The 15,755-nt window shown below is 43.1% G+C and overlaps 1 protein-coding gene across 1 annotated transcript; it reads right to left on the bottom strand.

Moving 5' to 3' along the window:
• Positions 1-230: 230 nt before the first annotated feature.
• LOC136017511 (ubiquitin carboxyl-terminal hydrolase 42-like) lies at positions 231-9,176 on the bottom strand. The gene is made up of 15 exons (XM_065685827.1): positions 8,980-9,176; positions 8,169-8,379; positions 7,264-7,464; positions 6,151-6,261; positions 5,900-6,002; positions 5,672-5,739; positions 5,461-5,531; positions 4,829-4,911; positions 4,071-4,182; positions 3,754-3,894; positions 3,452-3,552; positions 2,853-2,991; positions 1,424-2,155; positions 1,129-1,217; positions 231-858 (listed from the first exon to the last, which is right to left on the bottom strand). Exons 2-15 carry the CDS (start codon positions 8,368-8,370, stop codon positions 231-233), a joined length of 2,781 nt encoding a protein of 926 aa, XP_065541899.1. The 5' UTR covers positions 8,371-8,379; positions 8,980-9,176.
• Between the last annotated feature and the right edge of the window lie 6,579 nt (positions 9,177-15,755).

Here is a 15,755-nt window from a genome sequence, read left to right on the forward strand (position 1 = left end):
TGGGCTTAAACCAGGACAGGTTCTTAACTTTGTGCTCCAGATCTAGCGTTCTAACGCTATTCAGCAACATCTTCCTACGTTTGCTTGACCAACCTAATGACCAGCCTCATGACCAACCCGCAGGCGGATTATTATTATAAATCACTTAGACACAATGGGAAAAAGACAGGCATGAGAAACATTCAGAAAAGAGTTAGGGAAAAAATTGCAGATTATGCTGGAATCCCTGTTTACCTGTAATCCGTCTCTTGATATTTATCATCTATCTTGTGGCGTTTCCTTTCCACTTCGCTTTCGCCTCCTTCTGTGTCACTGTATTTCCTCTTGCCAAGCCTCAGTTTCTTATTTTCCCAGAAAGCGTTGTCAAATTGTGCACGAGCTGAGGCAGGTGGAGGTGCGTGCCCTTCCCGAGGGTGTTTTTCAGACTGCTGCGGAGGTACTGAACAATGACGGAGGTTCCCTCTGTGGCTGCTCAAGTGATGCGCTCCTTCCTCTCTGCAGTGAGTGTTGTCAGCCCATCTGCTCTTGCAGGGATCATCCCGCTCTGATTTCGAGAATTGACTCCATCTGTCAAAGTCTTTGTCAGAATGAGTGTACTTCCTCTCTCTACCATTTCCTGTTCTACGAGCAGAGTCATAATCCTCGTAATATCTGCATTTTTCCCATCTCTGTGCTTCATCTTGACAGTATGTTTCCGGGCTCCAGGTTTTCTCTCCTTTGGAACGAGAATACTTATTCCTGTCTTGTTCTGTTCTTTCTCTGCTTCGGGATCTATAATCAGAGTATTTTCCCCAGCTTTTGCCATTATTTGGACTGTTTCTTTCATTATGCGAAGGCCTGTATGGGCTCGCACGCATCCTAGGGTGGAAAAAAAGTGAACAGAGAAAGGATTCCAATGGTAAAAAATGGAAAACCATTCTGTGAAGAAACAGAAGCATTCCAGGAGGCATCTGCCTGTATTTAATATGACAATAACACATGCTCGGTGCTGACATCTGCAATCCTACATGTACAGTGTGGAATTTGCTGTACTAATTTAAAGCTTTCTATTAAATAGTACTAGCAGATGGGTAAAAGAATGATAAACTTGTATGAAATCTTGTTTTCATCAGAGTATACTCAATTTACCTTGTTTTCTCTGACAACCTGTTCAGGTGGTTGCAGGCCAGGGATTCTAAGATTATTTCTTGAGGAATCGGTGACTCAGCTACAGGTATCTACAATTAAAACATAGACGTTAACAAACTAACAAACAAACCACAAAAAAACAAATGTAGAAAACTAATGGGACAGTAGCACAAAGTGTTAATGAGGAAATCTGTGCTGTGTGTTTTCACAGTATTTCACATGAATTAGGAACATTCCTCCTGAATACTAAACACGTCATAGGTGAGAAGTTCTAGATGGAGCATACATAACTTGCTGGTAAAAGCAATCCATTTGTTTTAGCAAAGAAAATCTCAGAAGGTTTAGCAGGTTGGACTTGGCAAGCAAAATCATCAAGTTTCTGTCCCTTTTGTTTAAATCCAATATCTAAACTAATAGCACCATTTAGTGAATCATTTTGTGGCAGCTCATGATGGGATCTCTCTTCTTCAGCACTCTCACAGAAAGAATGGGAATTCTGCAATGTGCCAACCACTTTCCCCATTACAATTCCATATGAAGATATGCTGCAATTCCTTTTCAACACGCCATTTGACTCCACAGACTTTCCTGAAGACTCTGCACTGGAAGGGACTAGAGCATCGGAGCCGACTGTAGGACTTACATTCACTGCTGGCTCTACAAACATTTCATCAGGAACTTCCTGTTTGGAAATGTTAGCAGCAACTGCCACTGTAGATGCATTTGAGGAAGACTCTGCTCTGAGAGAACCTGTAATTGTGGAGGAAGGAACGGCCTTGCTGAGATCCTCATTCTCCAAAGCACTGGTAACACAGCCAGGTTGTGACACAGTCTGAAGCTCAGGCAATTTGTTAGGAATACTGATAGTGATCTTCTGGGCTTTCGATGGATCCGTAGATGAAGGCCTGGTCATTTCCACGTTTCGAATGCAAGCAGTTGGTGGAGCTGAAGATGGCTTGTTTATGGTCATACCAACAGGATTTGTATCTCCTTTTAGGGGTCCATTTCCATTTAAACAACTTGATTTCTGTATTGAAAAAGAAAAGATTGCAAGATGAATATGTGCAATCACACAGCACTTATTAAAACATTAAATTCTCCTACTAAATATTTCTAAAAATTGCCTCACCACCTAAGAAGATAAACACCTCACTTCCAATATAAACCTAAGTCCAACAAGTGTATTTAATTCCTGCTGCTTTTGGTTTACTGCATCTTGGTATCAAATGAGCCTCATTTTTTGAAACCCACTCAAACAACTTAACATTGACTACAGCTCTTCCCAAATATGTTTATTTTCCCCTTTAAACATTCCCTGGAAACACTGCAATAATTGCTCTGCTACTCAGGACCAAGAAAAATCTTTCTCACTGTCTCAGCTAAAGCAACACTGACGGAGAGTGATATTTAATTATTATTACTACTGCTATTGTTCTTATCATCATCATCATCATCAAGAATTAATAGACTCCTTCAAGTGTCTCAAAAGCGTAGCTGTCAGTGCTTTAGAAAGCACTTTGAGTTGGAAGTATAATGAAGTAGCATGGCTGCACAGTTTAGGATTAGCCACTGTTTCAATAATTCTGGCTGTCGCATGACGGTTGTGAAGAAAGCTGTAGAGTGGGAGGGAAAATAGAACTCGATGCTATAAAACAATACCCCCCACACATCAAAAGAAAACAACATTATCAATTTGGTGTCATTATTTACTCCCTGCAAATTACCTTAACCATATGAGGAGGAAGTCGTGGTCCCGTAAATCCAGCCTGCTTACTCTTAGGCCCCCGCTGACCAAGGAATGAACGGGCATAAGACGGTGCTGGTAAGGAAAGCCCACATTCTCCAAGTGTCAAATCATAGCGCCTTGGGAAAAAAGCAGTGATCTCAGTTTAGAGTTTTTCTTTCAGTCTATTCTTGGATTAAAACCCCAACTATAATTTTAAAGGAACAGATGATGTGACACAGAAGACATATATAAAAGACTCAACCAAGACTACAAACTAAGAAATAGACAATGGTCTCCCTACAATGACTGTGCTTGTCAGAGCAACAACTCCCCCTTACACCTTCTATGGCGTAATTTCTCCTCTTCTATATTAGACAGCTACATAGAGCAGATGTAGAGCAATATGCACAAGCTCACCAGTTTAAGGGCAAACAATGAAAGACAGTAAATGACAGCGGTAAGTTCAGGTTAGACAGAACTGAATTACACAAACAGTAAACTTTGCCTAGGACAGAAAGAAAAACACTTGGAAAGAAAGAAAAGTATCAGTAACAGGAAAGTAAATATATTCTGAACAGAGTCAGTAGTTGGTATTACCTGATATAAAAAAGTACATAAGCTTGCTGACTGAGAACTGTTTTGATATCAGAACGCTCCACTATGGCATCATTCATTCGATACCAAAATCCATTGCCGGCCTGCAAATAAAAGACAGTGATACCTTCAGACAAAATGCATGTTGTCGAAATGACATCACAGGCGGAACACTACAGCACAAAACGTACCAAACAGATCGAACAGAACACATCATTCAACCTTTCTCCATCAAAATGGTGGCTGCCAGTAACATTCATTTTCTTTGTTTATTTTACCCTGTTGGAAATCAAGCCGATACCCACCTTTATGAAGCAGATATAGTGTCCTGCATTACAGCTGAAACCAGAATGAACAAGAACTGCATATAAAGAATAGATGAGTGGTTCTCCCGTTGACTGGGACATATATGCTCGGAGATCCAAATATTCAGTGTAGTTTACGTGCTAAAAGAAAACAGGAAGATTCAAATATTACCCTGAAACGCTTCATGGAACAGCCTGAGGAAAACCCTTCTAAGAACACAGGCTAGGATCACACAAATATATTCTTCATTCATTTAAAAGAAGATAAAGAACATAGATATATAGAAGATAAAGCTGCTTTACAGCTGCAAATATACCTTGCTGATCTTGCCACCACTAAAATCTGCAAATCTTTTCAGCGACATGATAAGAACTTTGGAGGAACGATGTATTGTGCACGTCTTGGAGGCAGGAACCATGTTTGTGCACCTTAAAAGCAAGCACAGACAAATGTTTAACAGCAAATTCTTCCCCCTCCCAAAATTCAAACAAGTTTACGTCTCTCACGCAGGCTTATGAACCCATACGCCGCACTTTGGGTTTGTTAACAGACAGAAGGTAACAGCATGTAAGCGGACAGCTCTACAAAACAAAGGTCTTAGAACATTCTCTTTTCATAGCCAAGCAAACATCTGAGCATCTATCCTAATGACAAAAAGGAGAGGCTTCCCAACAATTCAGCACGAGAACCGTGCAAGACATTTTTTAGCGAGTCATTAGAGGCTGCTCGTGTTAATGACCACCGTTCACATGCACTGAGACCCAATCCCAGTTTCTTCCACAGGGAACACTAGGACCTTCAACGAGCTGATGTTGCCTCCCACCCCAAATCGTTGTCCTTAGCTCCGTGCTTCAGCTCACCACTACTTAGCAGACACCCCCTTTAACTTCTGGCCAGATGAACATTTCTGTGTGCAACCTCACAATTACGAAGGCTAATAAACCCCAGTGCAGGCGGCAGTAGGAATAAAAGTCTAATAGGAGCTAATGGCCGCAATTCTTCTCTTTCCAGATATTCATGTGATAACATGAAATGCGTTCTCTTGGACTCAGATGGAATTAGTAAGAATCTTACTTGCTGCACTTATAGCTGTTTTCTCCACCCAGTTGTTCAGGTTTCACAAATTGTTCCAGCGCCTTGGTGACAGACGTAACGGTCTGGATGAATAAGAAAGTAGAGCACTAAGTCACTGGAAATGCAAAATTTCAAACACTTCCTGCTAGTTAACGAGAGAACCTTGCTAGCGCATCCTCAAGTGACCTACTGTCAACCGGCAACCACTGTGAAGGAGGCAGAAACCTCAGAGTACGCTGAGCATTTACCTCCTGTGGAAATGATGCTATTTTGAAATAAGAAAATAAAGTCTGCAGTGCCACAGACAGCATCTGTACTATGCTATGGCATCAATAATGAGAACGATCAAACCCATCAGCCTAACGATAGATGTATAGATGCTGAAGCAGAATAATCGAGTAGTCTGAGAGTATAGGCGTTTGTCTAGATGTAATTACTGTTTTTACAGCTTAAACCCACTGCAGACAGGGAGAGCACCTAGATGCCTTCCACACAAGGCCAAAGTCCAATCCACTCCCACCCAACGCCAAGCTCTTTCCTTTTAGCAGTATATATTTTTAAGTAAAATGCCTTTATTTGGAAAGCTCTACAGGTCCTTCTACAGCTCGACCCGTATTCACAAAACACCTTACCTCTATATCCAGAGTAATACTGAGGAATGGTTCGTGCCTATCCGAAACGGCTTGGCAGTTCAAGCATTTTACTGGAATCAAAATACAAATGCTTAGCACTGACTGGACAAATTGAAAGTCTTCATACATTTTACTTTAGTCAAAGTACAGAGGCCTTTACTACAAACAGACACAGACCAGTTCAAAGGACAGGAAGATTTTTAACAAGTACCTCGGGATCTTAGGTATCCTCCAAATATTTGATAAATAAGTGTGGTGGCGTGAGAAGATGTGTCCCATCTGGAAAGAAATGGTAAATCAGACCTCAGATGATGCGAGGCTCCGAGTTAACTCTTCAAACAGTTTTTACCAAGGACATTCGTTTTAATGTGCTATAGTAAAGAAAGGAGTAAAAGGGGCTAGAGAACATCTAAAAGTGAAATGATTTGTTTACGCGTACGTGGTTCCTCCATTCAAGCAAGCTCTCTGCAAAGCATCAACAGTGAAGGACAAGAATTCATGTGCATCCTCTTGACTGCCGTAACAGAAATGTTTTCCTATTCCTAATAAAAAAGAAGGTGGTTATATTTCTCTCATAGAAACTGAAAGAAAACTCACGTTTCTAAAAGTACCAAAATCATTTCTATGCATCAGATAGTGCTTTGAAAAGTTACCAAATATATCAAAAGAGAACCATCTGAAATTACTTACTTTTAAGGCCATTGATAACAGCTATAGGTTTGAAAGCATTATTAGAGAAACACAGGGCCTGGTTAATGTGAGCTTCCAATGTACACATCATACAGAAGTCTTTTTCGTGACCTGAAGAGTGAAAGAAGCAACACAGTCTAGTCAAATAAGCATTGCTACCAAAAAAGAACAAAACCAAAAACTAGTATCCGTGACAAACACTATTGAAATTGATGACACAGCGCTAAGAGAGAATGTGTGTGATTTTCAGGATACTGCTGTTAGGTGAGCTACGTGACACAGAGCTAAGAACCCTCTGGGAGAAAGGAAAGATGAAAGGAAGGTATGTGTAAGTATTTCTGCCCTCCCTTTTGCGACAGGGTTCTTAACTGGGCACATTTTTATCTATGTCAAAAAAACACAGTTAAATTTCTAGGAATAAACACTAAGATGCCAAACCAAAAAGCACGCATGTACCTTTGTCAAAATAGACCTAGAAGGATATGCAAAGAGGCTCCAATGCCAAATCAGTTCAAGCGTAGAATGGAAATGCAAAGAACACAAATTCAAAGGTTCAAAAAAGACAAACTTTTAACTAGAATAAAACCAGTCAAAATTTTAATACTGCCCCACACAAATTTCCATTTCAGGTCAGCGGAAATTAGCTCAGAGTGCTTTCTAGGGTGCGATCTTTTTTAATGGGTCAATAGTGAACGTGTCATTTATTGCAGTATTAGCACATTATGGTATCTAGGCTGCAGAGACAAAGAATCCACGATGCCACCATCCTAAATTTTACCACCTTTCTACCAGCAGGAAATCCAAATGTCAAATGTTCACCAAATGCCTTCCTTTACAACGTACTTCATTATTCACACAAAGCAAGAAATGGTCTTTATTTGCAATTTTACCATTGTGCATTGAATGGACAAATGCACTTTATATACCATTCCGAGCTTTCTGTTAAAGAATCACGGAATCACAGAATCATTTAGGTTGAAAAAGACCACGAAGATGGCGTTCAAAGCCGGCTTCTACAGGTAAAACGGGAAAGCCACGCGTTTTCTCCACAGAATCACTCTTGTTCTTTCACCTTTGCCCAACATATTTATAATAATGCTAGAAAGGACTCACATGACTTGCTGTGTTCAAGAGACAGCATGTAACTGGCCAGAGGAGGTGTGTACGTCAAACATTGTAGAGTAGCATTAAGGAAACACGTATTGCCCAGGTTCTCCAGTCCAACTCCAACATTCAGTGGCTGTTGCCAATCCATGCAGATTTTCTCAGGTGGAAAAAGAATTTTACGTGGTGGGGCAATTCCATCGTTAACAACTGCAAGAAAAATCAGATTTCAAAAAATATTTACTGTTTCTCTTTGAAAAAGGATGTTTAAAAGGTAGCATTCTGCAGGAGCACCCAGAAAAGCCAGGTCTGCTCCGCCACGCAAACCCACGAGATGAACAGCTTAAACACGGCCACTTGAATTTGCAGGTCAGCACACAGTTTTGAACTATGGTTTATTTACCCGTTTCAGTTCTTCCAGTACAAGACAAACTACCACTCTGGTCTTTTTCCTTATTGTAACTTAATTGACATTTGTAATTCTATGCTAATAAACGTAAGAACAAGGACGGAAAAGTAAGCGAGTAACTAGCAGAGCAGGTAACCCTACAGATACCAGACCTCTTCCTGAGCAGGGTTAGCATGCAGAGACTTGTGAAGAATGGAAGCCATAAAGACAAAGGTGAAATGTACTTTTCTCTGCACAACACAGAAGACCTGGCTAAGTCTGTGTATTATAAAAACCTCCTCAAAACCGATCGTTACAAGTAGATTTTTAAACAGACAAAACTACAGGTTTTCCAACGCCAGTGCCTGCAGTTGCCTTAGGGGACTCACAAAATTGCAGCCTAGTGCTGAAGGCTTTATTCGTCACAACCCCGTCTTATATCAGTGCAACAAACGAGAACTGCGTTTTCTAACTTTTAGGGTTTTCGTTCTGAAGAAAAGGGGGGAAGGACAGAAGACACACTTACTTAGCTCTTCCCGGCCAAAAGGCTTAGGCTTCTCAGAGGTTCTAGAATAAATAGAACCTCTCGGTACTTTCTCTGGAGCTTCCTCAGGTTGTACTCGGCCCAAGTTTGCAGTGCATGCTGTTCTTTTCTTGGCAGGACATTTGTTGGGCCACCTGAATGATACCTCTTTAAACACTGAAGGTATTCTCTTCTTTAAAGTCATTGCTGGTATCTGTAACAGAGGTAAAAATTTTTTTTGTTGACTTCAGAATATCAAGAAGCATTCCAGAAGGAAATTCTGTCACTCACTATCAAAGAAATAACTTGAAGAACTAAATAGCTGGTAAGAAATATTAAAAAAAACCCAAACGACAACAACCAAACTCAAACCCCACTCACAAAACTGAATGTAACTGGGGAGTAGCGATTACGCATTTGTCTCATGACAAAACAAACATTTGCAGCAGTGACTGCAAAACAATAACGTACACAAAAACACCCAGGTAGAAATAAGGAGCAATACAAAACTACTACAGGTAGACATGAAGGCACTTGTACGTCTCTAAATTGCAAACGACACTTCCACAATGGAACACTACCGTAAGAAAAAAAAACCAAACCAAATCAGCAACAAAAAAGTAAAACCAACCACCCAAAAATCCTAAAAAGCCCACCAAAACCCAAACACACACACACAAATTCGAAGTAAGGAACACCCTGCGCACGCACGCACGCACACACACACACACACACACACGCCACGCTTGTTCACTTTCATCAGAAATAATCCAGCCGCCAACCCAGCAAACCCGCAGTTAATTATCCCTTTAACCTTAGCGGGAAGCAAAGGGGTCCGAGTTTGTCAGCTCCGGGACCGGGGTGTCCGTCCGCCCAGGGGTTTCTCTGCTCTCCCGAGGCGCGGCTGCCCAGTGTTTCACCGGGGTCTGAGGGTCTGCTTGTTCCGGGTCGCAAGATAAGCTCTCAAAGTCGGTTGACGTCATAGTACCCGTTCCAAATGGAACTGTCCGGCCTTCCGTCACCAGCGCTAAGCCTGCAGCACCTACCCGCTCACCCCCCGCTCTGCCTTTCCGACAGGTTTTGGTCCCGAAAAGCATTGTGGCACCGCTGCTCTCACGGACCGGCACGGCACGCAGCACGTCCGCGCTCGGGAGCGGCAAGAGCCCAAACACAGCCAAACCAAAGCGACCCTGACGCGAAAGGCGAGGGCAGAGCGCGGCTCCGAGGGATCCCTCGCTTCACCTCGCCTCGCCCTTCTCCCTCCACCTCACGCTACGACCCAGCCCCGCTCGGCACTTCCGACCCGCGGCAACCACTGCGCGGGGACAGCCGCAAGGCCGCGCCGCCTCGGCGCCCTCCCGCCCCGCCCCGCCCCGGGTGTCGCTTGCCGGGCTCGCACGTCGGGGACCGTCCGGAAGCAGGACCGCAGCAGCGAGCAGCCTAGGGCGACTCTGCGCTCATGGCAACTAACGGACGGGACGTGAGGACGGCGGGAAGTGGAACCCTTCGAAGCGTTCGATTCCCCGCGGGTGGCGGCAGGCCCCGCCAGGAGCCGCCGCCGCCTGCTCGCCAAGCAAGGAACAACGCCGCTCATGCCTCGGGAGCTGCCGTTTTTACCACGATGCTTTTCTCCTCCCAGTGCACGTACTGTTCTTAAGGGAAAGCCCCTAATTCCATGCTGGAAGCGCAGGGTGGCTTCTTCGGGCTGCTTCTGGCAGCAGGCAGTTTTTCACAAACTTGTTGAACCTGAGCCGTGCCTACTGTGCCAGTGACCGCTTTGGAGACCCGGTGCTTTATCAAAGCCATTTTGCTTGCTGGAGTTGCAGAGCAGCTCGGGATACAGCACAGGGAAACGTGTCGTCCTGGCAAAGCCACGGACTTCCCAAGGTGATGTGTGTCAAATCCGCTTCTGACTGTCAAGGAGAGGCTGTTTGGTTGTTCCAGGCTTGCTGATGGGCCTTGTTTTGCATGGGGTGTCATCCTGCCAGTGTTCTGCTTTATTGCATGTTTGCGATAAAGGCTGAGAGGAAAAGTACAAAGTAAATGTTTCTACACCTCAGATTTTCCCCAGTGTGTGGAATTGTGGTCTACTTGGATGACTGTTCAGATACAAGTACTTTCAAGGGAGTGAAACTCAACCAGCGGAGGAACAATCCTTGAAGAAGTGTCAGTGTGGAGATACCTTGGCTTAATGGAACACATTTAGACTCTTTCTAGAAATGATTTTGAGTCGTATGTCCTGCGTTTGCAAAGCAGCGCGATCTCAGAGCTGCTCGCTTCACCTGTTTCGAGTCTTCTGTTCCGCAGCTTCAGGTTTTGTTTTTGAGCAACGCATGCATCAGTTTGAGCTCTGTACAAGTAGAGTTGTAATGCAAATAAGCCAGAATCAGTGGTACCAATGTGCGCAAGGGTGTGAAAAGCAGCCAATAAAGTGTTTCTGGAGAAATGTGAGACTACAGAAGCATTAATAAGCCATGAAGCACTTTTGCACCAGTTCTTCCCTTCTGAAAACCTGTTTATTTAACCAGGTGAGGATGCCTGCCTAGAAGCATGAAGGAAATGCCTTGGGGGTTAATATGCTGTAGTTAGATGAAGTTCTTCTCTCCGGCAGGAATAACTACTGAGAGTAATGTATGACTAAGGCTATTGTAGCAGGAAATGTAGTATTTCTTAGCATTAAAATGCAACATCTTAATCAGCTATTTGTGGTGCTCAATATATCTCTTTAACTTACCAAAGCAAATGGGATAGTGTTCTTGTGTGTGATGGTACTTCATTCCAAATGCTCTTTGTAGGAGGATTAAGAGGGAGTGAAACTGGCCCAAACTTTCCACTGGCCACAAGGCCAGTAAAACAAAGTGGCTTGTGAAAACGTCAGGCAATTAGGTACTACCCATGCAGGTGAAGAACAAACTCTCAACCTTTTTTTCCCTTTTACTATTGGGCTTTAAGTCCAAGGGTAGCTACTCAGACAGACTGGCTGCTCAGTGGCCTAAAGCAGCACCTGTTAGAGGTTGGCCATGCTGAGGAAAAGCCCTCCGGGGACGACAAACTTCTCCCTTCCTGCTTCACTGAAACTCGTGTAGTTCTTCTGCTCCTTGTTTTCAGTGCTGCCCTTTGCGGCTGCATGGATCAGTCCATGGCAAATGGTAGGGCTGTGTTTCCACCCCTGGGGCAGTCAGTTCCAAGTGTACTGGACGCCCCTCCAAGTAAAAGCAAACTGGCCTGCACTCTGCTGTCAAAGGAATGGAGAAAAATGCATTGGCAATATCAGTCGTGGCATACTGATACAGGGTTAATGAAATGTACAATGTATATCAAAATCATTTTGTGAATCGATAGAAAGAACATGGATAGCTCTGTCATAAATAATATAGTAAAAGAATTTACTTACTTTATAGAAAAGGGGGGATTGATACAGGGTTAATGAAATGTACAAAGGAAAATACAGGGGATTGTATAAGAGAGTTAGAAGAATCCCTTGCTTAAACAAAAGTATTGTCTGCTGTAAACACCTATCATGCTTACCAAGCGAACAAGGCACAGACTACTGATAAGGGGAGGAGACAGAGGCCTGATTCTACCGATAAGCAACTATTGACAAGGAAATGCGAATGTCTGGGTCTATTGATAAGGGGGAGAAGCTGATGATTTATGGATGAGGTACAGACTAAACCCTAAAGCCATGTGCGAAGATTAAAAGGTGAAAAGTTTAAGAAGAGGAAGACTCATTTACTTCATCTTGAGGACCCCTGCCCACAGGAGGAAGACTCATTTACTTCATCTTGAGACCCCTGCCCATGACCAGAGGGGTCACTGCACAGGCGCAAAGGACCTTCTAGCTCATGATAATACGAAGCGGGGACAGATACTAAATATGTATAGGCGTATCAGTAATGTAATGCATATGTGTGCCATGAGGGAATGAATGTAAAGGAAAAACGACCCTGGGCGTGCATACTTTGGAGGAACGATCCCCATGCACCTCAGCGCTGAATAAAGCATACCTACTTTACAACTTTAACGAGTTGTGGAGTCAATCCGCGTATCAATGCCACTTGGCTGCCTTTGACTCTGATTCATACTGAAGTTCTAGCATGTCCGCTACGGCAGCACTCAATGGCGGTGTGACTTCATTCAGGCCACGATAGTTTACTATTAGTCTCCACTCTCCATTAGACTTTCACACTGGACATATAAGGGTATTAAAAGGTGAGTGGATCCTACTGATCCCTCCTGGGCTCCCCAGTCTATGGATCAGCTTATGTATGGGAATCAGGGAGTCTCGGTGCGATAGTGCCACTGGTGCACCGTTGTTGTCACGACTGTCACTTGTTGTTTGACCTTCATCAGCCTTACAACAGAAGGATCCTCTGAGAGACCAGGCAAGATGGACAGCTGCTTAGTTTCCTCAGTCTCCAAAGCAGCGATGCCAAAAGCCCATCAGTACCCTTTTGGATCTTTGAAGTACCCTCTCCTGAGGTAGTCTATGCCGAGCATGCACGGAGCCTCTGGACCACTCACGATGGGGTACTTTTGCCATTTCCTCCCAGTCAGACTGATTTCAGCCTCCAGTACAGCCAACTCTTGGGATCCCCCTGTCACTCCAGAAATATAGATCGGTTCCACCCCTTGACAGCTTGAGGGCATCAGGGCACACAGGGAACTGGTGTCTACTAGGGCCTTATACTTCTCCCTTCGTGCTGCACTGAAACTCGTGTAGTTCTTCCGCTCCTTGTTTTCAGTGCTGGCCTTTGCGGCTGCAGGGGCCAGAAAGAGCCAGGCAGGTGGCTTCACTCAGCGCCTGAGCTGTGTGGCCACTAACAAGTCCCCAGATACTTATCTTCTCTGGGTCACAGTGACAGCATCATCTCCCCTACCACTGAAAGGAAGATCTAATTTATTGCGTATCAAATACACTCTGAAAGCTGTCAATTCACACGACACGTTGCATGTTAGATAAGTCCAGTAAAAATCCACTTGAACTTTGCTGTATTTACCTACTGTATCAATTTTACATGCTATATATTTACAGTAGGGCAAGTGCTTTTTACCTTTAAAAGAGCAAAGATGAAACTTTAGACATCTCTGAACAACACGGCTTGGATAAACCAGAAAGATTATTCAGATGCCCTGTGTTTCCTACAGGTTCCCCACTCACTGGTCTCCTGATGCAGGACCAGTGAAGAAGAAGTGTGTCACAGTCTGATAGCATTTAATAATAAAAATTAAAATCACCGTATGAATTTGTCTTTAGCTAGCCACTTTAGAGAGACAAAACCAGACAACTGAGACTTTGGACAAGGGACAGTATATTAACAAAATGTAGTTAAAACATACGGAAGAGTATCAGAGATCGTCTTGAGAAATACGTTCAAATCTGCGTATTTGTTGTTTCATAAAGCTGAGAACCAGACGATTTCCTTACAGATCTTGACTATAACTCGTATGTGAAGTACATTAGTTCCTAGTGTCCGACAGAACAGGAAAGAAAATGATGCTCTTACAAAAAATTCTACTTGTGAAATTTTAAGTAAGCCTTTAAATGAAATATACAGACCGTCAGTTGCAATCTTTGTAATCCCTGGTTGCACTTGCACCAGGTGTCTAACTTGGAGTAACATTACACGAATAACATCAAGTCAGCCGGAGTCTGGAACAAGCAGCATTTGAGATGGTCTATTGCTGGCCCTTATCTCACACTTGTGAGATATTAATGCGGTAATTTACTATGTTCAGCAGTTTTAAGACGTTTCCACCCTTCTGGATTAGAAGTGTATCTTAAAAAACAAAGTCTCAAGTTCAAAACTAAAAGAAAGTCCTGCATGGTAAAATCGTGTAGAGAAATGTTAAGCACCACTTATGAGTGGATTTTGTCTCGATGGTAAATGTTTCAGTAATAAATTCTAAGTTTTGATGGTCAATATTGGTAATGTCAAGTTCCATGTAAAGAGTCGTGTCTTTTGAAGGTAAAGAGTGGGTTTTGATGGTAAAAAGGCAGTTTTGAGGGTAAAAAGTGGGTTTTAAGGGTAAGAAGTAGTTGGTTTTGTTGGTAGGTTTGCGTTGGACGTTGAAGGCTTCCATCAGTGAGCTTTGCATCTGAAAGAAAAAAGAGCAATGTCACTCCTTGTCATGACGTTCAACATCAAACCATGTCTCAGTGGTTTGGTTTCTGAAAGAGGTCTCAAGCCTGCACACAGCACTGTCTGCTCAGTGACTACAGGATCCGACAACTCGAGAAGGTGGCTTCCTCACATCCAAACTGACTGCATTTTGGATCTATGCCAAGGTGGGCGAACTGTACACAGTATTAGGACAAAGCTACCTCCTTTCATAGCAAGTGGTAGACTTAGGTAAATTTAGGTGAGGTTTTGTCTAGACAGCATCCTTGTTTTACCAACAGTCTTGTGTTCAAGCTCACCAAATCTTACCCACTAAGCCGTCAGAAGCCTTCAGAAACTTGCTAGGGAGAACGTGTAGGAACGTAGGACAGCAACTGCTTTAAAGCTGCTCCTTCATCCATCCCACCTCCATTTTCCTTAAATCACACGTTATCACAAGCCCTTTCCATCCTTGTTAATTTACTGGGGAGTCCTGGTGAAAAGGCACAACCTAACAATTCCTTCTCAGCTGTTGTCTGTCCCTAGCCTGTTAGAGAGGTTCCGGGCTCTTTAAAAGCACACTGCTGCAGTGGCCTTTTTTGAGAGAGATTCCATTATCCAGAAATTCCTACTTGAGACCCATTTATTTAATACTTTTAAAGACGGACCTTCCACAAGAGGAAGTTCCTGAACATCTATGGACTTGAGGAAATACTAAAATTCTCCAGACATAACAAATTGCTTTTCACAGCCCTCATATCCCACTTGTGTTGCAAGCAGCGGATCAAAGTGGGGTTCTGTCACTGTGTTTATCGGTTAACATTTCACCCACATAGATAGTGCACTAATCTTAATGGCCCTGACCAGTGTAGTGGGGTGCAAGACATTTACTTTCTTCCTACACATCTGTCTGGTTTAGAAAAAAGTTTGCAGAATAATGCAATGTAAGTTCTAAACAAGCTCTTGAGTACCGCTGACCAATTTGTTAGGGTTCCAGGTAGCCGGTCAGTAATGCTGTGTAATTCCTTACAATACTTTGTCGAAGGCTCCCAAGTGACTGAGCCACCCGGGAGCCCACCAATTTGTTTACAAATTATTCATTAGATTTCCTGGAATTATCGTATTCGCTTTACCCTATTTGAGGGGTCTCTGGTGGTCTCCGATAGTCTGCCCCACTGTGGCCATTGATTAACCTCTGTGCTTGTGTACCTGAATGACAGCTTTTCAAATACTGAAGATGTTCTCCTCATTGTAGTCATTGTCTGTAACAGAAGCAATATTTTTTGACTTAAGAATATCAAGAAGCATTCCAGAAGGAAATTCTGTCACTCACTATCAAAGAAATAACTTGAAGAACTAAATAGCTGGTAAGAAATATTAAAACAAACCCCAAACGACAACAACCAAGCTAAAAACCCCACACACAAAACTGAATGTAAGTGGGGAGTAGCGATTACGCATTTGTCTCATGACAAAACAAACATTTGCA

Source organism: Lathamus discolor, chromosome 6, assembly GCF_037157495.1.
Source record: "Lathamus discolor isolate bLatDis1 chromosome 6, bLatDis1.hap1, whole genome shotgun sequence".
NCBI lineage: Eukaryota > Metazoa > Chordata > Aves > Psittaciformes > Psittacidae > Lathamus > Lathamus discolor.